Source organism: Equus przewalskii, chromosome 1 (genome assembly GCF_037783145.1).
Source record: "Equus przewalskii isolate Varuska chromosome 1, EquPr2, whole genome shotgun sequence".
NCBI classification, from domain to species: Eukaryota; Metazoa; Chordata; class Mammalia; order Perissodactyla; family Equidae; genus Equus; species Equus przewalskii.
Genome location: NC_091831.1, coordinates 60,317,945 through 60,340,509, shown reverse-complemented (window position 1 = coordinate 60,340,509; position 22,565 = coordinate 60,317,945). Strand labels below are relative to the sequence as shown.

Genomic DNA, 22,565 nt, shown 5'->3' with positions numbered 1-22,565 from the left:
CAACTTTAAGACCTCCGAATATGACCCACAGGGCTCCAGGAATGTGGGCATGCACCCTTATTAACACCTCTCTTATACGTCCCCGTCTTCGAAGACATACGGTAGCGCTTCCGCCCTCGCTCGAATCTCACTCAAAACTCGGAAAAGGAGGGGCGAAGGGTTTATGTCATCATTCTGCGCCCGCCTGCCCGCGACGCGCCGGCCGCTGGCGCAGCCCTTCGCTCGCCCGGCCTCCCCCTCCCTGGTTCCGCGCTCTGGTTCCGCCATGGAATCCAACAAAGATGAAGCCGAGCGCTGTATTAGCATCGCCCTCAAGGCCATCCAGAGCAGCCAGCCCGAGCGGGCGCTCCGCTTCTTGGAGAAGGCGCAACGGCTGTACCCGACGCAGCGAGTTCGCAGTGAGTGTGAGGTGCCGGAGAGACAGAAGGGACGTTGGAACTGATGGGGGGAATACGGGAACGGACCGACGGGAGCAGTTGAAGGAGGGGGAGGGGTGGCGAGGCGCGGCTACGCCTGCGCACTGAGACGCGCGGTGGTCGCTGGGAGGTGTAGTCTTTCGCTCCCACGCCCCTCCTGGAATGCTGGACGCCTGATGACAGGGGCGACCACGATTTCCAGTTTTCCGGGTGCTTGCGGAACCCTCTGAGATTTGGAGTTCCCAAGAATGAGAGGCGCTGGCAGACGGGACGAAGGGAGCTTACCTGGAAGCGAAATCGAACTACTTTTCCCAAGGGGCCATTCGGTGGTCCAGTAGCCGGCCTGGGAAATATTATAGTTAAGGAAAATAAACATAACTCATCTGACGGAGGGAGTGGGTTCTAGAGAGGGAAAGATTTCTGACCTTTGGACGGCTTGGAAAGGCGTCTCCATATCTTCAGTCCCTCGCACGTCTCAGGACAAGGACCAGGGACCACCTTCCCAAAACTAGAGCCTGTCTTTTCCCCCGTTCCACACCACCACCTTGGACGGTCTGTCTTGAGACCGGGCTCCTCACTCGCTCCTGGATCCTCTTCACCCGCTTCTGAGATTCAGAGCTCATGGCCTTGGAGACGCTGGCCTCAGCCACCCCCACCCACCCTCGCCCCCAAGAGTCCATCAGTGGCCGGCCATATGGACGGCTGGACAGCACCAGGCTGCTAGGCGGCCCTGGACTGAGGCTGCCAAACCGGGGAGGGAATAGTAAGGTTGTCTCTACTACTCATCATCCCGCTCTACCCAGGAACCCTTTTTTTCTTTAACCTAAATCTTCAAAGAAGTTTTTCAATCCAAACTGGAGAGGGGAAAGAGGTAGTCCACTAAAGATACAGAGTTTGGGGCCGGCCTGGTGGCGCAGCGTTCAGTGCCCACATTCCGCTTCAGCGGCCTGGGAATTGCCGGTTCAGATCCCGGGTGCGGACGTGGCACCGCTTGGCAAGCCATGCTGTGGTAGGCATCCCGCATATAAAGTAGAGGAAGATGGGCATGGATGTTAGCTCAGGGCCGGTCTTCCTCAGAAAAAAGAGGAGGATTGGCAGCAGTTAGCTCAGGGCTAATCTTCCTCAAAAAAAAAAAAAAAAAGATACAGAGTTTGTGCCTGCAATTACCACTTAGTAAACTGTCTGGCATATAGCAGGTACTCAGAATCAGAACACCTGGGTTCTCGTCCTGACTCATGTGATGTTTCTGAGCTTGGATTTCCTCATCTGGAATATTGAGGGCACAGATAATGTGAATAACAATAATACCCATAAGCGTTTTCAGTTTAGAAAGCTCTTTCTAATGCATTTTCTAACTTGAGCCTGTATCAGGGAGGAAGAGCAAAGATCGTTATCTTTGTCCGTAGATGAGGAAGTACTTCAGAGGCATGGGACTTGCCCAAGATTACACAGCTAGAAATTGGAAAGTTCTGTGATTCTATAATATTTATGAAAGGAATGAAATGAAGTTGAAGAGTAGCAGTCAGCCTCCTAACCTTCCTTGCCCACATTGTGAAATCAACAAGGGGAACACTGGCGAAAGAGGCGGCCTAGAATACCTGGATTTTCCTCTCTCCTGACTCTGCAGGTTGATCTTTGGCCTATTTGCCTTCTCTTGGAGAGGGTTTCAGTCTGTATTTGCCAGAACTCCTGAGATAACCTGCTCAAGGAGCTGCTTTATGAAATAAATCACACTCTGTAAGAGGGGGGCTTGGTAGGGTGGAGGACTTCCAGCTCTCAGAATTCTGTCTGACTCTGATCCTTCGGGAGGCTCAGGAGCAGGTAGCCAAAAAAGGGTGGTAACAACGTGGCCTGTGGAGATCTTCCTGTCAGCAGGCCTCCTGGGGCAGTTCAAGGGCTTGGACAGATGTCCTTCCTGGGACTCAAGCACTGGAATTTGCTCAGGCAGAGGAGTCACCTGCTGCATATTTGTCATATTCGCGTTGTTCTAGAACGAGTATAGGTCTCATTGCCTCTCTGTAAACTTCCCACCTTGTGCCATCTGCAGCCCTGCACTGAGCTGACAAGGACCTGGGGTTAATTTAGGCCTGGGATAGGGAAATCTTGGTTAAAAAAATATTAGGTAACTGTCTACACTTGATATTTGAGGTTTGCGCTCATTCCAGATGCTCATTCAATGCAACACTTTTTGTTTTGTTTTGTTTGCAAAGTCCTCTGCTTGGCGCTAAGTGGTATAGCAGGATTGGTAAGACATGATCCTTCATGTCGAGGAGCTTACGGTCTAGTGAAGGAGACAAAGTTACAGTAAAAATAATATTGCAAGCCATAAAACAATAACTGTGATTAAATAAAAATTAAGCACAGTGTTAGATGCTGAGGACTTAAGGATTGATGTGAAAAATCCAGTCCCTGCCCCCCATGGGTTCACAGTCTGGTGAGGTGGAGGGAAGTGCTGAGGGTAGGGAGCATGGAGGATAATCTCCTCAACATTAAATTATTGGCGGTATAGTGAGTGCTGTAGCAAGGACATAAAAATAATGGTAGGTCACAGTGAGGGAAGCCTTCAGGGAGTGAGACAGGAGACAGCATTTGAACTGCACTTCCCAGGAAGGTAAGAGTCTCAGAGAAGGGCATACTGGGAAAAAGACCTGGAGGCTGAAAGCTGTAAGAGGTTTGGGGGAAGGGATTGAGTGTAGCAAGATTTGGAGGCTGTGGAGGTGGTAATTTGAGTATAGAGAGGATTAAGGTTGGAAAGTAGAATGGGGCCAGATTGTGGAAATCTTTTCCTGCCGGACAGTGATATTTTTACTTTATTCTGTAGTTAGTGAAAAAAACCGTTGAAGTTTGGGATAAGATAAGGGTACTGTTCTTAAAAGAGAATATCATGAAGGGTTAATGAGAGGGAAGAGAGACTCAAGGCAGAAACTAGTTGGGAGATAATCCCGTTGAGTAGGTTAGGAGTTATGAGGGCCTGACATAAGGCAATAGGGATGAGGATGAAGTCATTGGAGAGGAAGTAGTACCAGGCCCTCTGTGAGAGAGTGATGCTGAGGAAAAATGGGGACTCAGAATCTAAGCGTGTGTGACCAGGAAGAAACCAAGGCTGAAGAACTTGGGTAGGAACAGATGGGCAGAGCACAAGGTGCTGGTGGGTTGTTCCAAAGAAGCTGTCAGCTTGGAGGTTCCAGCTGAAAGTCTGATAACTTCAGTCTGATGGAGCTCATTGGAGTTGTGCCTGGCTGAGGTCACTGTGGGAAAGTGTGAAACATGTAGGAGAGGATGCTGCAGGCACAACCATGGGCCACAGCTGCCCTTAGCCAATGGGCAAAGACAGAGGAAGCAACAGACTGAGATGGAGCAACAGCAGGAAGAGGCAGTCCCAGGAGAGGGCAGTGGCTGGGTAGCCATGGAGCAGTGTGTCAAGGAGGTAGTAAGCAGCACTGTCAGTTGCTGCACAGGCCTCCTGGGAAAAGGACAATTCAAGAAATGCAAGGGGAAGGATCAAGAGCGTGGGTGGAGGATTGGTCTTGGAGAAATGGAACGACAGACAGAGGGGAGAATTAGGGGTGAATGGAGGCTCAGAGAAGCCTTAAAGTGTTGAGGAACCTCACAGTACAAAGGATGTGAGGGGACTTAAAACTTGTGCTGCAGGATGTGGGATGGGGAGGCACCAAGGGCTGGACAGTTATAATGTGGAGCAGTAGCTGGGCCCTGTGCTGGGAAGTCACAGGGCAGGGGTAGTGAAGCCAGTCAGTCCCTTTCTGGGATTTTCTGTTCAGCTCCTGGCAGCTTGGTAGCCATTGGCTTTGCCTGGGGCTTAGCAACAATAGTGGAAAGTACCAGGTTTTCCAGGGAGCCGATGAGAACATCTGTAGGCCTCAGTTTCCCAAGCATACAAAGAGAGGGTTGGCCACGGAGGTCAGGTTGGCTGCCTAAGATTCTTTAATAGCACATGGCAGAAGAGACTGACATAGAGTTCAGAACGCGTAGCTGCTAATATCATAACCTGGGTTGATGAACTGGCTGGCCACAGCAGCAGGCTTGGTGGGGAGGTGGGAGGACCCAAGGTGGTGGGGGCCAGGGAGCTCCAAGGCTTAAGAGGGCCAAGTCTCAGCACTCTGCAGGCCTCGGACCCAGTTGTAACCGTGAGATTTCAGGCCATTCCAGACTCCAGGTCCATGTCAAAGGCTGCCTAAGGTTCCATGAAATGGCTGGCTCTGGGATCCAGGCTAAGTCAGGAAGGCCAAGCTAAGAAGGCCAGTACATGGGAGGGGGGAAGATTGGTTGCCGGGAGATTGTGACATTCAAGATCTAGGAGTGAGAGATGTTCTAGTATTGGCAAGGTCTGGGATGGGACTGTCCCTTTAAGTCAGTCAGACTTTATGAGGCCCACTGTGTACTCAATCCCTCCATTCACCTTATCTCACTGAATCTTATTTACCACTCAGAAGAACCCTGTGAGGACAGGGATCATGTCTTCACTGAGGAATTCAATAACTTGACAAGGCCACATGGCTAATTAACAAAGGAGCCCAACTGTCTAGCTCCACCCCCAGGCCCTTTCCCTACTCCAGCCTCCCTGTCCTGACTCACTTTGAGCACTGCAGGTACATAGAGAGAGCCTGGAAATAGAGTAACAGTAACAGATAACACTATTTGCTAGGCACTGTGCTAAGTCCTTTATATGCCTTCACTCGTTTACTCTTTCAGCTCTCTTGAGGGAGACACAGTTTTACATGGAGAAGCCAAGTTCACTTGTCCAAGATGACTCTGCTAGCAACAGGCAGAGCCAGGTTTGAACCCAGGCAGTCTGACCCTCCAGTCTGGGTTTGAGGAGGGGCCGCCCCTCGTGGCTTTGGCCATAGACATGCTCTCACTGCTACCTCAGTTGCCACCTCTCCCACACCAGCTTTGGTCTCTTCCTTCGATTTCCTTCTTTTTAAATGTCTGCCAGCTTTACTAGGAGGGGGCAGAGTCAGGATTGACCCCAGCGATGTCTGTGTAACTCCAGAGCCGCATTAAGCTATTCTGTCTCCTACTCTTGTGACATTTGCCTGTCAGCCACTGTGCCATGAGAGATGTAACAATGAGTCAGGATGAGGCGGTCACATCCCGTGGGCCTGGTGGAGAGGGTGTCCAGGCCCCAAGAGACTTACTTGTCAGCAACCAGAAATCTTGAATTGCCAACTCAAGTAGGAACCTTCTGAGTGACCCAGAGCACATCCATTCCCCTTTGGGCTCTCTCTCTGCATTGTAGGGAAATTAGAGTGGCTGACTCCATGTAACTGCCCTGAAAATCTTCCAGAATCTGCCCTGAGAGTTACTGGAGAGAGTCCATCACATCCTGGATGATGTGCCTGTGTATCTATGGCAATGGAATAGCTGGTCATGTTGTCCTTAGGGTATGTTAGCTCAGCCTGGGCCACTGGGCCTTCCAGGGAAATTGAAATAAACAACTTCTATAAATGCCCTAGGAAACCAGCAAAACAGCTTCTCCCTCTGTCCCAGCTTGATCTGCATCTCTTCATCTGTTGGTTTCTTCCTTTCACATTCCCTTGGTGCCTGGCATGGACCTGGAGTCTGAAATGGCCTGAAATCTCATAGTTACAACTGGGTCCAGGGCCTGCGGCGTGCTGAGACTTGGCCTTCCTGATCCCTGGAGCTCCTCAGCCCCCATCATCTTGGGTCCCCTCACCCTTTGGGCCAGCCAGTTCATCAGCCCAGGTCATACTGTTAGCAGCTGCTCATTTTGAACTTTTACTGTATGTCAGTCTGTGTGCCAGGTACTTACACACATTATCTCATTTTATCCTCATATGCCCATTGTGAGGAAACTGAGATTCAGAGATATTTTACAGATCGGCTAGGGTCACACTGTAAGGAAGTGGCTGAGCTGAGATTTGAAACCTGGGTCTTTCTGAATTTAACTTCTCTTCTGTACTTGTAATGACTGTACTGGAAGGGGCTCCCCCTGCCAGACTCGTGTGGTCTGGGAGAGCAGCGTAGTTTAGAGTGTGCTTCCGGGATCTGGACATCCTGGGGTTGTGCAGCCACAGGCAAGTTGATCAAACATACAGCTCCTTCCTTATGATGGGGATGGAGGTAATAAGTCCTACCTCTAAGGCCATCATCAGGATTAAATGAGCTAATACATGCAGAGCACGGTGTCCAGGCCTGCCTAACACATAGTGAGCACTCATTACTATTGCTTCTCTTTAAGCGCCCTCACAGGGTTTGCTACAGGAGCTCCTCCACCGTCCTCATGCAGGGCAAGCTCAACTGTCAGCTCCTGTTGGGATTTCCCAGCTGCTGATTCAGTGAGATTGTGTGAGTTTACTGCAGTTATCACAGGAGTGGCTCAAAGCACAGTGGTCCACTTGAGCCCCAGTGCTCTACTCCCAGCAAGCCCTGCTCCAGGCCCTTTGGGTAAGACCCAGGTGTGTCGCAGTAGAGCATGTCTGACACCCAGCACAGTACCTTGAGCCATCAAGCACCTGGCAAGTTTGAAGGAAGCTGGGGACCAGCCGGGCTGTGCTGCTGTCCTTCCTCAGCACAGACATGTCCTGGATCACTACTGTGGTCCAGATGCCTGGTTTCCCAGGCACTGTACCCTAGGCATGACTGAGGGGTTAGGAACTGATTTTATGCCTATAATAAATGGTCACAGGGGACATCTGCCGGAGATTTGGGCCCTTCCTTATTGAGTCAGCAAGAAACAAGGACTTGAGTTTGAATAACCATGACCCTGTCTGAGGGTGATAGTTAATACCCCATATAGACTCCAGACACTGAAGTAGGACATTTGACATGACCAGCCATTTGAAAGATGTAAAAAAATAGCAAGTAGTGAGCACAGCAGATGTTTATTCTGAGTCTCTCACCATCCCTGGTCCTCTGGGGCAAACTCATTGCCCTTGTTCCTCTTCACAGCTAAGCCAAGGCTTCCAGGAAGTCTGCCAGACCAATCCCGGCTAAATCAGATGGTCCTGCTGAGTGGGGTCTTCATTGCAGAGCGCTTCACCCACTTCTGCACTCAACAGAAGATATTTGCTGAATGCACTACTTTGGGATTTTAAAAACCTGAAGTGTTAATAGTTTGTTTTTATACTGAGTTTAAATTACCTGTACCTTGCCAACTCCTGAGAACTGTGGATCCTAAGCAAGCAGGCGACTATCCCACTAACCCCCGACAGGCCCAAGTCAGGGAAGGAGCTAGTGGCTTTGCTGGGAGAAGCAGCGTGTGGGATGCGGGGAGCCCTGGCTTCTCCCAGGGCCAGGCAGTGGCCTTGCTGGAGCAGGAGCCCTGAACGGTTTCCTTCCCTTGCACAGCCCTGATCGAGTCTCTCAACCAGAAACCACAGTCTGCCAGTGACCAACCCCAACCCACAGACGCAACCCGTACGACCCATAGGAAAGCAGGTGGAGCCGATGCCCCCTCGGCCAATGGTGAAGCTGGAGGAGGAGAGAGCACCAAAGGCTACACTGCGGAACAAGTAGCAGCGGTGAAAAGGTAGAGGGCTGGGCCAGAGCTGGTGCTGCTGGGAAGTTTTCAAGTCTAGAGAAGGCCTCCCACAACGCGTCCTCCAGCTCACATCTGCTGTGGTCTGGATGGGCCCTGGGATGCTCTTGAAGACGGAGATGGTCCAAGTGATAGGGCTTATCGTACCTTCTCCGTGTGTCCCACCACGCCCTGGAATAGTGTGGGAGTCAGGGCTCCACGGGCCCCTCCCGCCAAGACAACCCACAGCAGAGGCTGGAAATGCTGACACCGCCTGCTTCCTCCACTGCTGGCTGGACAGGCCCCACCCTCTTCACACAGCTCTGTTTGTCAGGCAGAGACGGAGCCTGGTCTCCCCCTCCAGATTCTCCCCCAACCCACACCCCCACCCCCAACAAAGACCCTTTGAAAGCAGAGTATGTGGGGGACAGAGTGGAGACAGGAGACAGTTATCCCTCCAAGGCTTGGGCAGGCCCTGCACCGAACAGCTCACTACCAGGCTGATCAGTGCAGATGGCTTCTCAGGAGAAATCTTGGCTGTCATTTCTCCCCTAGTCTCCCCACCAGCTTGCCTCAGGAATCCCGCCAAGGTCATCCCCACATGACTGCTAGTGGAGACACTAGCAAGCTTCAGGACTGGGGTTCAGCCTGTGTGTGTGACCTAGCATGACTAATTTGCCATAAAAGCATGAACCAAATTGGCATTTTTCTGACCAGACAGGGTTTTGACCAGACAAGCCCATTAGTCGTAGGCAATAGAAACTGATTGTGGGGACTGGGAAAGCCTGGAAAAGGCCAAGAATCAGGAGGTCTTCAAGGCCCTGTGATGGGGTGAGCAGACACCTGCCGTTTCTGGCCTTTTGTTACTACTCAAGACTCAGATTGCCAGGAGCAATCTGACTCCAGCTGGCCGAGCTTAGGACACACCTGCCCTTGGGCAGAGGTCCCTGCTTGACAGACATTGACAGTCCTTCTGAGGTTGCCTCTAGTGAGGGTGCTGTTGGCAAAGGGAAACGGTTCCTGGCCTGGCGAAAACAGCAGCAGCCCCGTCTTAAATCCTACATATATTCTTGGTTTTTCCACTGGGCCCTGCCGAGCTCCCCGTCCCAGTCAGACCTTATTGAGGTTCCCTTGTCCCCAGCGTCTGACAGCTGACCTGGAGGAGCTGTCAGCCATGCCCTGCTGGTCCCCTTGAGCCTGCTCAGAGCTGTGCCCACGCTGCTTGTTCCTTGCCCACCTCGCCTCACCGCCCGGGGCCCATGGAGAGCTTCCCCACCACGCTCTTCTCTCTCCCCCAGGGTCAAGCAATGTAAAGATTACTATGAGATCCTGGGAGTGAGCAGAGGGGCCTCAGATGAGGACCTGAAGAAGGCCTACCGCAAACTGGCCCTCAAATTCCACCCAGACAAGAACCACGCACCTGGCGCCACTGAAGCTTTCAAAGGTGAGCCAGCCCTAGTTTCCCAGTGTTTTGGTGTTTTTGTCTCTTGTCCTTGGGAAGGAATAAGGGGCCAAGATAGCTTTTCCAGGAGGTGGCCTTGGACCCAAGTCCCATGGGCTCAGGAGCTGCTTCCTAGGAATAAGGTCCTAGTAGCCACCCCTAACCATACAGAGTCTGTTAGAGCTCAGATAATGCTACTTCTGCCTCCCCTTCCTCCTTCCTCCTTCCTCCTTGTTCCCCAGGGATTACAAGAAGGGAGCTGAGGTGAGAGAAGACCGACGGCTTCTCCAGTGTCACACAGTGATTGGAGGTCAGAAGCAGGCCTCCTGATCACCCATATGCACTTCCCCATCTTGGGATCTCAGTAACAGTTTTCCTGTGCTGAGGGGCAGGGCAGCCCCAGGTCAGTGGCCTCTGGTCTGGTGGGTTCCTCCGCAGCAGAAGCCATTGCCAACCCTACCTAAACCCACACTCACACACCACTCAAACACACACACCACGCACACACACACATTCACACATTCCATCACCCCACACACTCACATGTAACACAAACACATGCAACACACACTCACACATCATACACATAAATACACCACCAGGGCCTGCAGTGGGGGGCATGGCAGTCTCTCTGGCCTTAGGATCCACTGGTTCTGGGATGGGTGCTTCAGTTCTGGGTGAAATCATAAGCTGCCCTTTAATCCTTTATATTTTCATTGACCCCATCAGGCATACGTGTTACCGACTCTGCCAGCTCGGTGTTGCTGGGCACTGTAATCCCACATTTCTCCCAGACATCTCTTCTCTTATGCCCACCTTGTACTCCTCGAGACCTTCAAAGTCTTAGGCTCACCTCCCTCTGAGACAGCATGGCGACTAGCCCCACCTGGTCCAGGAGGGGTGCTGTGCAGTACTGGGGCTGTGACCATAGCCAGGTGAGGAGCCTATGGCAGAGCAGACCCAAAGACCTGGTGTGCTGTCTCCCAGGGCTTGCGCCAGGTGCTCCATCCCAGGCTGCTTGGGGTTGGTCCTGCTTGGGGTGGTCTGCAGGCATCATCCCCGACTGCTGCCTGTCAGCCAGCCCCAGAGAGAAGGAGAATGGGAGTAGGGAGGCAAGGTGGCCATGGTTAGTGTTGCTCCACCTGACCTCTCCTACAGCCTATCCCAGCAGACACTGAGAAGCTGGATCTGGCCTTGGGGCCTGGTCAGAATGGGAGGAGGTCGGGGAGTCTCCTTATTCCCGGTGGTTGCAGGTTCTGAAGCAGATGCAGCTTAGACCCACTCTTTCAAGAGAGTGGGCCACTTAAGAAGGAGCAGGACACTGAGAAGGGCCCAGGTCCGGGGTCCTTGGAGGCACAGGCTTCCTACCTGGGGGCTCTAAAGGAAAGGCCCCGGGACCAGGCAGGGGAACATCAGCTGGGTCCTGGACCACATGGAGGCCAGGGCTCTCCAGGCCACACTACAGCACTGGAGCAATCTCAACTAAACACTGGGATTTGCCCTTCCCAGCAGTTCCTGCTGCTTTCCAGTTTACAACAAGGAAGCATACGTCTGTTCGGCCCCTCTGTCACACCATGACTTCAAGACTACACAGCCTCCAGAAAGGGATCCCCATCCCACTGGGCACCTCAAGAGAGAAGAATCAGGAGCGGGGGTTGGTGGTTTTCATGAAGTTAGAGAACAAACTTGAAGCAAGACACACCTGGGTTTGATCCATGGCTCTGCCACACCAGAGCTGTGTGATCTTACACTTAACCTCTCTGAGCCTCAATTTTCTCATTGGTAAAATGGAGATGGGGTTGCTGTTAGGAGCAAATAAGATAATGCCCGTAAAGTGCCTGGCGCATAGAAAAAGCTGGACCATTGTCACAAGGTGGAGAGTGAGGAGCCTGAGTCTTAACCCTCCACCCAGCCCAGGCTTCCCAGACTCACTTAGGGGTATTCCTGCATGCCCCCCTCCCCACACTCGCCCAACAACAGACTGCCCACTGACCCCAAGGACTCCTGCCGCCTAACACACCACTTAAGTATCCGGAGGAAGTGAGCTCTTGGCTGGATGGGAGCCTCCGCTTCACCCCCAGCATCTTCAGGCCTGACCTTTTGACCTCCTTTCCAGCCATTGGCACAGCGTATGCAGTACTTAGCAATCCAGAGAAAAGGAAGCAGTATGACCAGTTCGGTGATGACAAGAGCCAAGCAGCCCGGCACGGCCATGGGCATGGGGACTTCCACCGTGGCTTTGAGGCTGACATCTCCCCTGAAGACCTCTTCAACATGTTCTTTGGCGGTGGCTTTCCGTCTAGTAAGTTCGCCCGCTCTCCCCACAGCCATGTCTCCCTGGAGTGTGGTGGGAGACTGGAGTCAGCCTCTCTCTTTCCCAGCAGCCCCACTCCTGACTCAGTCCCTCTGACCTCCAGGTAATGTCCATGTCTACAGCAACGGCCGCATGCGCTATACCTACCAGCAAAGGCAGGACCGCAGGGAGAACCAGGGTGACGTGAGTGAGGAAGGCACTGGGGAGAGCACGGGGAGGGTGCCCGGCCCCACCCCAGGGTGCAGGGCTACTGGAGGTGGGAGTGACATCCCCAGCTATCTATCCTGGAACGAGCAGTGCCCGATAGCTCTCAGCCAGGGAGAGCGCCCTTGCCATTCTGCTGAGCGACACCAGAGGGAGCCACACTCCACATTGCCCACAGGAAGGTGTGGCGATTAGATGGTCTCTGCTGGGAAATACATTGCAGAAGCTTCTCCACTAAAGACAGGTTCCCGTGTGAATGGCCTTTATGCAATCCATTTGTTCATAAGGCCAGAGTGACATCTTCCAAGCGATGGACAGTGAAACTTCATGGGAGAATTGTAAAGGATGACAACATAGGTGCTGACTCTTCTTCTTTTCTGCGTTCTTAAAATCTGTTTACAAAAGCTATAACAAAACAATGTTTGAACACATGTTGAATGCCACAGATTAAAGAACAGCCAGCTGGCTAAAATTAAAATACTGTAGACAACTGCGGAGCATTTAAAATTATGGCAGACGGAGGGATTCCCTCCTGCTCTAACAGTGTGGCCTTCTGTTTTTATTCATTTTTTAAAACTTTTATTTTGTGGGTATTTAACATACAGAAGAGTTTTTTTAATCGCAAATTATAACACAGTGAATAAATTTCTTTTCATTTATAATTTTTTAACCTGGCAGTTTTTAAGTTGGTGACATACTTGTATGGTCCAAAACTCTAGAAGTTGTGTAGAGTGAAAGTTCCCTCCAGCCCCGTCCCCCAGGCTCCTGGAGGCAGCCACTTTTGCTCATTATTTTGGTCTTCTCTCACAAGTAAATGCATGTACCCACTTTCCTCCTGTATTTAACACCAATTGCTATTTTGTTTTTATCTGGGGAAGCTGGCAGGTGGAGGAGCTTCTGTATTTTGGGGATCTATGGGAGGGTAGGGGAGAGAAGGGTGTTATGGGCTGTTTAGGTGGCACCTGCCACACCCCCACCCAGGTCCAGCTTGAGTGACCATTGGCTCTTCTCTCCAGGGCGGGCTGGGGGTGTTTGTCCAGCTGATGCCCATCCTCATCCTGATCCTCGTGTCAGCTCTCAGCCAACTCATGGTCTCCAGTCCACCCTACAGTCTGAGCCCGAGGCCGTGAGTACCTTCAGCTGGGGGTGAGGCCAGTGGTGGGCAGATGGGGGCTCTGGAGTCTCAGCCCCCATCGGGGGCCTACCTTCCCATCCTGCAGTTTCTTGATCACATGCAGAAAACTGGATTAGAATCAAGAAAATATACTTCTCTGTTGAGCTGAAGTTCTTGATCTTTTTAGGAACACAGTCCCCTAAGAAAATGCAATGAAAACTGTAGATCTTTTCCCTAGAACACTGCACATGTACACAATTTTGCATATGATTTCACAGGCTTCATGATACTCGCCCCCCCATCTTCTCTGCTTACCTTGGGACATGAACTTCTGCTCCCCTGTTCTGGTTGGAGGCCCTGGGGCCATAGAGCAGGGGCTCTAGAGTCAGACAGAGCAAGGGTGACTTTGAATCCCAGCTCCTCTACTATCTAAGCCGCTGTGTGACCCTGGACAAGTTACATAACTTCTCTGAGCATTGGTTTCCTCATCTATAAAATGGGAATAACAACATCTACTTGCTTGTGAAAATTAAATGAGTAATACACATAAAATGCTAGGCTCATTAGAAATTGTCAACAATGTTTGTTGAATGAATATATGGTCTCAACTGCCAGTAGTGAACTTGGGCAAGTTATTTGGCCTTTTACAGTGTCAGCTCCTCTCATTTGTTTCCAGCACCTGGCACAGCATCTGATACATAGTGGGTGTTTGGCTTCTGTTGGTGGTAGAAGCCCTCTGCTGCCACCAAGCTGCCTGGCTCTGGCTGGGAGCCTGGCAGCATCCCTCTCAGCCAGCAGGGGACAGAGTCCATCGACCGGCCCCACACCAGCCGGCGCAGGCTCTCTGTGGCCTGATGCCAGCCCTTTTCTCTGCAGCTGGAGAGATGAGAGGGAGCTCTGGGCAGGCAGGGGCTATCTCCCCAGAGCACTGACTCCTGTCTGTGTGTTGAGGCTCTTCCCACAGCCTGCGGAGCCTGCGATTGGAGCTGGCAGATAGAATCCAAGAGCCAAAAGGATACAATTCCTTGGAATCCTTCCTGTCATTTTGTTCCTAAGCCTCTAACTCAAGACTGGGAGTTCCTGGATAGGCAGCCAGGCCCTCAGCCATGATTGCCTTGGGGCATGAATGAGGAACGGGAGGCCCAGGGAGCTCAAGTCCCTCAGCTCATCAGAGGCAGAGCCCAGACCCACTCCAGGCTCCCTTCTTCCCTGGCCAGGGCCTCTCAGAAAGGGGCTTCTCCCCGTGGGCCCAGGGTAACAGTGTGGTCAGCAGAGAGCCTGAGGAAGGGCTTGCCATAGTCTGGCCACTCGTACGGGAGGTACACTGTGCCTTTTCTCAAGACCCTCACTTCGGGTAGTGTGCGAGTTCCTGCTCTAGTTTGGGAGGGAATCAGTTCCTCCTGTGACCTGTATGGCACTTCCTGTCGGGGCCCATCATCCCCCTGGGCCTGGGGACCTGTGCCCACTTTGTGCCTGGTGAATTTCTGGCCAGGTCGGTGGGCCACATCCACAAGCGAGTCACTGACCACCTGAAGGTAATCTACTACGTGGCAGACACCTTCTCTGAGGAGTACACAGGCTCCAGCCTCAAGACGGTTGAACGGAATGTGGAAGATGATTATATCGCCAACCTCCGAAACAACTGCTGGAAGGAGAAGCAGCAGAGTGAGTGTGTGTATTGGGGACAAAGCTTGAGAGCAGGGAGAGAGAAAGCCCTGTTCACCCAGTGATTTGCGGGCCCAGCACCTGGCACTGCCCTGTGCCAGCCACCTCCCAGCCAAGAGCTGGACTCACCCCTGTTTCCCGGGAACTAGGAGCCAGGGCACCTGGGGATTTCCTCCAGGTTCCCCTAAATCACTGTAGTCAGCCTGTCGTTCGGCTGCCAGAGGTGAGTATGTAGAGAGAGACTGGAGCAGATCTCCTGGCCACCCACTGATTGGGCATCCAGCTCTATCTGTGGGACTCCGGGGAGGTCTGACCAGGAGGACAGGTCTCACCTTGGCTGGCCTCACCTACACTCTACAGAAAGGGGCCTCTCTCCCTCTCCTAGGTTGGGACCATAGTCTTTGCTCCTCCAGTCTTCTCTAAAGGGAAGCCAGCTCTGCCCCAGCTCCTAGGCCTGTAACTGCCCTCCACCTCTCCCCACCAGCCAGCCAGGCAGCTTAGCGGCCTTTGGGATATGCCCTAACCCTGCCCCATTGTTTTGCAGAGGAAGGCTTGCTGTACCGGGCCCGCTACTTCGGCGACACAGATATGTACCACAAAGCACAGAAGATGGGCACCCCGAGCTGTAACCGACTATCAGAGGTGCAGGCCTCCCTACATGGATAGTCCTGGGCCAGCCACACCACCGAGGTCCAAGTATGAGCCAGGGCCTCCTCTGCCCTGCAACTCCTGGCAGTTCTGGCCCTAGTCATGAGGCAGAGGAGGGTGGGAGGGAGAGAAGGAGGGAGTCTAGTGATTATGGCACAGAATCCTTGTCCCCAGGCTGACCTCCAGCCTGCAGGGTGACAGCAGCTCTGGGATGTGCTTGGAAACCAAGGTCTGATTCAGCCCTCCAGTGCTGCTCTCCACCCATTCTTGCCCTTCTCCTTGGCTGTGCGGCTGTGGTACCCAAGAGCCAGGCAGAAAGGGGAACCAAGGCTGCTGCTAAGAGCCGCTCGTGCCTCCTTGCTGTACTCCAGCCATCAAGTCACTGCAGAATATTGTCTGTGCCCTGGTATTTAGGCCACCAAATATTGCTGGGCCCAAGATAGTTCCCACACATGCTCCCTGCCCAACACGAGGAAGAACTATGTGGAAATGGGTGAGCTAAGAGCCCTTCTAGGCAGGAGGAAGTGGAACAAGATGGATGGGCAGCCCAGCAATGGGCAGGGGGGGCCTGTGCACCCTGACCAGAGCCCCCTGGTGGGATCAGAAGCACTCTCTCCAATCTACTGCACCTGGCAGCCTGGAAGTCAGAGGCATCCCGCCTGTGGTCTGAGGAAGGGCACAGAAGGTCCTGAGTTCAGGATCCAACCCGGAGCCCTCAGCACAGAAGGGATGGGGAAAAATTGAAAGTTGCTGGTGGCAGTCTCCCTACCTCCTTTACCCCTGCACGTGGGTAGGTGGGCTCAGTTCCCAGCATTTGCCGGAGGGGACAGCTTGGACCAAGCCCAGAGGAGTGTTTGGCAGAGCCCGTCAAGCTTCTTTTTTGTGTTGGTACCCTGCCCACCCTTCCTTTGCCTGTGTCCCCTCATCACGGATCCAGCCACAGACTCTGCTTTGAGGCCATTTGTAGCGCCTCCAGGAGAGTGAACCCGACTGCAGGAGGGAGACTAGGTGGGGCTGAGGCGGGCAGGACAGGGTGAGGAAGTTTGCTTGTTTGGGTGGGCTAAACTGGAGGCTCCGGGCCCATGATCGTTGAGCTAACTGTTACCACTCTCCTCCCCAGACCATGAAATCCCTGGAGAATTTTTGGTGACATGCGCTGAGCCAAGGTGATGGACTGGATATTTAAGGAAAGACATAAAAAGAAAAAAAATTAAAATGGATTGGAGGCCGAACGACACACAACTGCCCTCTCTCTCGCCCAGTAAAAGCAGAAAGCTCTTAGGACACAGACAGGAAAACCTGCCCTGGGGCTGCTTCCCCTCCTCCCAGGCTGGCAGAGGCTCAGGCTTCACACTGGCTCTCTCCTAGGATACAGAAACCATGGCAACGAAAGTAGAATGTAAAACTTGCAGCAAACGTCTGTGGGAAGGGCTGGAGGAGGGGGCACCCAACTGCCTTTCTTCTTCCTCCCAGGAGCCACCACCAGTCACCTCTCAGTGGAAGGCAGTTAGAGGCGCGCTGGCCAAGGATAGAGAGGAGGAGGAGGAAAGACAAGTCTCCATAGAATGTAATTTATAGATGCATGTGTATGTATATATATATCTATTTATATGTAAATAGCATATATAAAGAGATATATATATATATATATAGTCTACTTTTTAAACTATGCAGGGATTTGTTTAAGTTGTTTAGCTGATTTCTTCCCTGTTTTAAAAAACGTGGCCTGTTTGAGGAAGGCAACCTGGTCCTTCAAAGACAAGACTTGAGCTGTAGCTGACAGTGGAAGGAAAGTCGGGTCATAGCTTTTAAAGTCCCCCTCAACCCAAGCCTGTTTTTGATGGCAGCAGTAATCATGATAATGTAAATCTGTGGAAAACCTTTGATTGAGTGGCCAGGTTTGTGTTTGAGCTGGAGGGGAGTGGGCTGTGGGGCGAGAAAGTGCCCCAGGGCCAGGTCAGCTCTGAGCCTTGGCAGAGGCCGCAGACAGCCTGCAGGGGGGAGACCACCCACCTCAAGCTTTGCCCAGCTCAGGTGGGCTCTTTGTCCTGGTGCCCAGGAGCCCTGTGACCCCCTGCCACAAAGAACAGCAGGGTTGGAGAGGGCGGCCATGTTCAGCCTGACCACCTCCCCACCTTAGTCCCTAAGTCAGTTTTGCCTTATAGGTGCCACAGGGCACAACTCCATTGTTGCCACTGGTTTTTCCTAAGTCGTGCACCAAGGACTCTAGAAGGCTCTTCCTCCAAGAGTCAACCGGGTGGTGCCCAGGACCCCAGGGCAGCAGCCGACTTGGGAAGAAAGTCCGTGCCTGTGGGCACCTGTCTTCACCCCTCATGGACTTGATGCCACCCAGCCTTCTCTTGCGTGTGGACAAAGGAGGCACCTGAACCAGAAGAGTTTTCTTATCCTCACCTTCAAATGAGGATTTTTCTCAAAACAGCAGTTGCTGTCGGGGGAGGGGAGGGAGGTTTTATTTATTCCCACAGTTTATACTGAGCCTTTTGGAATTACCGTCTTTCCCAAATTTTCCTCTGGTGGTGGGTGTCATTGAGCCTGCCACCTTCCAAAGCCTTACTTCCCCAAGCTGCCAGGCAGGAGGTGATCACCATCCTCCCAAAGTCTCTCTTGGCTCTTTCTTTTAAAAGTCCCCCCACAAATAGGATTCTTGCTGGGAAGGAAAGCTTTGTAAAGAAATGTCAAATCTGGTTTTTTGAACAAGGTCCTGCCCTGTGATGAAGCGGCCACCCCATCCCAGAGAGATGACAAGAACTGGACATGGGCAAGAGTGCCCCACCCACGGTGGCCCTGGCGCTCTGCCTCCACCACCCCAACCGTCTGGTCTCGGTTGATGTCCCTAGACGGGCTGAGCCATGTGCAATAAGAACATAGATCCTAAAGGATCCCCTGAGAAGCTGTATTTCGTGAATTAGAATTCTGAAATTGTACATCTATAAATATGTTTATTATGTGATTGGCTGTGGTGGGTCTTCACTGAGCAAGGGGGCTGGGTGGGCACAAGCACCTGTTGCTGCAGACACTGTCCAGCCTGTGCCACAAGGAGCTTTTGGCAAGAAGCCTGAATGTTCCTCTCACCCCTTGTCCCCGCTGACAGCCACTTAGGCCACAAGTGTTCCAAGGCTGACTATCCAGGCAAAGGGTCAGGGGCTTGGGTGGCTGTAGGGGTGCAAGGCCCAATTAGGCCAGGACGATGGGGTCCCTGACACCAGTCCTAGGAGCTAACCCCAGCCATGATCACCAACCTCTCCTTCCCCCGTCCCTGCTCCTTCCCTCCATCCCATGAGGCCTGCTGTGAGCAAAAGGATTCAGAATCTCCCCTCTCCCCAGCCTGGAGCTCAAGCCCACTCCAAGTCCAGAGCAAGGGAAAAGTTCTCTGAGTTTCTTTCCATCACTGGCTGCACAGTCTTGCCAGCCATCCTCCCCACACTGCCCCCACAGCCAGCCCTCCTCTCCCAGGAGATTGGAAAAGTTCAAAATGTGGCAGCTCAAGTAGAGCTTCCCGTGAATGGAGCTGCAGATCTGCCGGGGCCTCCCAGAGACAGGGCCCGGCGGCCCTGACTGGCGGCCTGAGGCCCCTCCCGCTGCTGCTCCAGCCAAAGACAGGCGGGCTGCCCGGTGGTGCCACCGCAGCCTGGGAGCTCATTGGCTGCCCCCGCCCAGGGTCACCACAGCCTGCCCTGCCTGGTCAGCTAGCCGCCACTTGTTAGCTGCAGTTGGCAGAGGCGTCACCAGCCACCCCCATTTACCCACCCCATCCCCCTGCCCTCAGTGTGTGGCTCAGTGAGCCAGAAGGGGCGGGACAGACTCCATGCAATTGTTTGCAGCAAAAAAGAGCCTTTGAGAAATGTCCCCACCCACTGTCAAGTGGCAAAACGAGCCACTGGTCCATCCAAGCTCCCTGGCAACTAATCTCCTCGTCCCAGGCTGCCCCCAGGTCTCCCGAGGGGAACTCTAGAGGGCAAGGAGCACACACCCCAGCCCGACTATAACATCCCCACCCTGAGCCGCCTGGGCAAAGTCACCTGGCTGTCTAGGGCAGGCACACAGCAGTGCCAAGTCTCGGGTAATAGGCTGTTGACACAGCATCAGTCTGGAGCAACTCAGAATTCCTTACCAGATGTCACATCCTGTGATTTGAGCAAGTCAGCCCATTTCCCAGAGCAGGCAGCTGAGGCTTGGGGGAGGGAAGGCGATGCTCAAGAGTCTCCATGAAGCTGTGCATGTCTTTGGGGTCTCTGTAGTAAAGCAATCATTCTGCAAACATTTGCTGAACCCAGATTCACTGTCCTCAAGGAGATCAAACCTACTCATGCTGAGTGGATTGGTGGGAGACCTGAGCCCAGAAGGGGGAAGGGGGGAGACGCCACGCAAAGGTAAAGGGACTTAATCTGAGAGGCTTGAGCTGGGTGCGCTTTGTCTCCCGGCAATGACAAAGGTGTCCACGGGCTGTGCGGGGCAACTTCCCTGAGTTGGCATCACTCCCAAGAGGCGGCACAGGAGATCAGCGTGGACCCCACAGCCCAGCTGCCCAGGCCGGATCCTGGCTCAGCCATTTACCGGCTGGGTGGCCTTGGGAGTGTCACTTAACCTCCCTCTGCCTCAGTGTTCTCATTTTCAAAATAAGAGTAAAAAACTACCCACCTTCTTGGGTTATTGTGAGGAGGAAAAAGGTTATCACATACACAGCACTAACAATGGTGTCTCGTACATAGGAAGCTCTATTTAAGTGTTGTTATTCATCCTTAGTCGACAAAGATTAACTGAGCACCAACTGTCAAATCCCCTGCCAGGAGCTGAAACCACAAAGGTGACTGAGACTTGGCCTGCCCTGAGGAACTGTGGGGAGCCCGTGGGTAAGCCAGAGATCAACAGACCCCAGGTGGGCAGAGGAGGTAGGAACGTGGGCAGGGCTGCGGATGGAGCGGGTACTCTGGCCAGAGCGGACAGTGTGAGCAAGTCCTGGAGCTGGGAAAGTACTGAAGTGACCGGGTTCAGGGAACAGTACATAGGCCAGGCCCCCAATCTCTGATTATCATCTTGCCAGTCACACCCAATAGCATTAGACAAAGAACTTCACTGGGAATGAATGAAGGAGAGACCTTCCATTTCTCTAATCCTGACTGTCCCCTGTCCACTCAGTTATGCATTCAGCAAGCATCTGTGAGCTTTCTTGGTGCTGGGCCCTGCCCTCAGGGAAGACAACAGGAACAGGCAACCATGTAGAGCCAGTGGGCAGGAGGTGAGGGAGGGAGTAGGGGCAGAGACTGGCAAAGCTGGGGGCCTAGGTTGTGGCATTCCCACCATCACCCCTTCTCCCCAGACTCTTATGGAAGGGTGTTTCCCTAGGAACAAGGCCCAGGCCTCCTGTCACTTCCATAGCCCCACAGCTGTTTGGGCAGGAAATAAAGTTCCAGGGCCCACACAGGACAATGGATGTAAAAGGCAGTCTCTAGGATCCCATGGCCAAGCAGCCCTCCCAGAGCCCAAGAGTTGGGGCTTTGCTTGGAAGAAGAGGGGGGGTCTGACTGCCATACCTTGTCCATGCCCCCCCACCACTCCCCTTTTTCTGATGGACACAGTGCCGAGAGAAAGATGTCTGAGCAGCACAGGAGGATGCTGGTGGTCTCTTTTTAGAGATGGGGAAAGTGGAGGTTAGAGGGACGAAGTGAGGTCCTTTTCTTGGCTCCATGTGGCCTGCAGGGCCCTCACACTCTGACTCTGCTCCAGTGAAGCCACTTCTCCCGACCCATCCCCAACATGCTGTCGTCTCCTCCAGCCCACAGCCTCCTCGCTGTGCCTCCACCCTCCACCTCCAGGAGGCCTGCCCACGTTCCCTCAGCCTGACCCTGCCCTCTTACGTGGTAATTCTGGAGGTGTTCGTGCAGTTCTTGGACAAAGGCTTCCCACCCTGGACTGGCAAGGGCCTGCCTGGGTCCTGTCTGTCACCTTCAGTGCTGCAGCCACAGGACCTGGACACAGTCGGGCCTCCATGAACAGTGCTGAAGGAAGAGATGTGCTCCCTCAGCACTGAGACTCCTTTCTGATGGTCACTTGTGGCTGTCCCTCTGCAGCTATTTCTGCCTCACCAACCCCACCCAGGGTGGTCCTGAAGGTAGCTTTGCAGTCACAAACCCACATACAGGACTAGGGCCACTTCTTCCAGACTGAGAGGGCTCAAGTGAGGGTGCCCATCTGAGAAGAAGGACCAGCATCCAGCTGAACATTGGGGGAGGTAACAAGTCTCCTGTGGGATAAGCACTGAGTGGGGCCTTTTCCCTTTTCTCCACCTCCTGGGGGAGGTAGAGTCCTGCTAAAAATGCCCCATGTCTCCTCTCCCTGAGGGAGGGCAGGTATAGCAGGGGCTCGTATGAGAATCATAAACAGTGCTCATCCTTGAGGGGACCTCTGACCCCTATCGGAAGCGGTCGTCAACCCCCATAGGTAGAAGAGGATGCTCTCTCCAGCACTCAGGCCTATGCCAGGTGGCACTACCCACTCCTGGACTCAAAGCAGTCCTGTTCCTTGGCTGCCCCAGTGCTGCCCTGGCCACAGGTCCCAGGGTTACCTCTGGCAGGCTTTGCTGCTTGCTGGCCTCCAGCCCGTGGCCCTGGCTGCTGACGACGGCCTCCTGGACCCCACACGCCAGACAACCTCCCATCACCACCACAAGACTCCAAGTGCCACATGAGCAGCACCTGTTTCAGTGGCATTCGGGCTTGAGCCCCATGCTTCGTGTGGTACCCAGTGGTGCTCAGAACCGCTTCTCTTCTGATGGCCAAGGACCACAGTCTGCCGCTGGTCCCTTCTCAGCATGAAAGCACTGGACACAAAGTCCATGGATCACATTGCAAGCCTCAGCTCTAAAGGACATTTGTATCATTTTTCATTTGTATCATTCAAAAATTTTTGTTTTATTATAATTATCGTCATCCCACAGACATCACCAGTTTGGCCTTAATGTCAGCCTCTGTCAACCATGGAGTCTCTAGGCTGCTAGGCTGACCCGGGCAGGCTGTGTACAAGCAGGGCAACCTGGGGGCTGAGGTCCCTCCAGAGCCAGCCTCACTCCATTACTCCAGGACTCACTAGAAGCCGGCTCCCCGACAGCCTGGAGTTCATGCAGTGGAGGGTTGGATTTGGGCCATGGGATGGAGTTGCGTGACCCACATCTGTTCATGTTATTAGCTCTGGAGCCTGCGAGCCGTGGCTGTAACACGATTCGAGGAACTGTTGACTCACTCAGCTCG

At 53.2% G+C, this 22,565-nt stretch overlaps 1 protein-coding gene across 6 annotated transcripts; it reads left to right on the top strand.

The window, feature by feature from the left end:
* The first annotated feature begins 147 nt into the window (after positions 1–147).
* On the top strand, positions 148–18,271 carry DNAJB12 (DnaJ heat shock protein family (Hsp40) member B12). Of its 6 annotated transcripts, none has more exons than XM_070565526.1 (10): positions 169–398; positions 7,746–7,926; positions 9,213–9,358; positions 11,472–11,657; positions 11,773–11,852; positions 12,890–12,999; positions 14,480–14,652; positions 15,197–15,294; positions 16,421–16,466; positions 18,020–18,271. In XM_070565526.1, exons 1-9 carry the CDS (start codon positions 266–268, stop codon positions 16,448–16,450), a joined length of 1,137 nt encoding a protein of 378 aa, XP_070421627.1. In that variant the 5' UTR covers positions 169–265; the 3' UTR covers positions 16,451–16,466; positions 18,020–18,271. The 6 variants fall into 6 exon arrangements, 4 of the variants coding, with proteins under 4 accessions (XP_070421636.1, XP_070421623.1, XP_070421627.1 ...); XR_011524176.1 differs by having other exon boundaries at positions 171–398; positions 15,197–15,342; XR_011524175.1 differs by having other exon boundaries at positions 171–398; positions 15,197–15,348.
* The last annotated feature ends 4,294 nt before the right edge of the window (positions 18,272–22,565 follow it).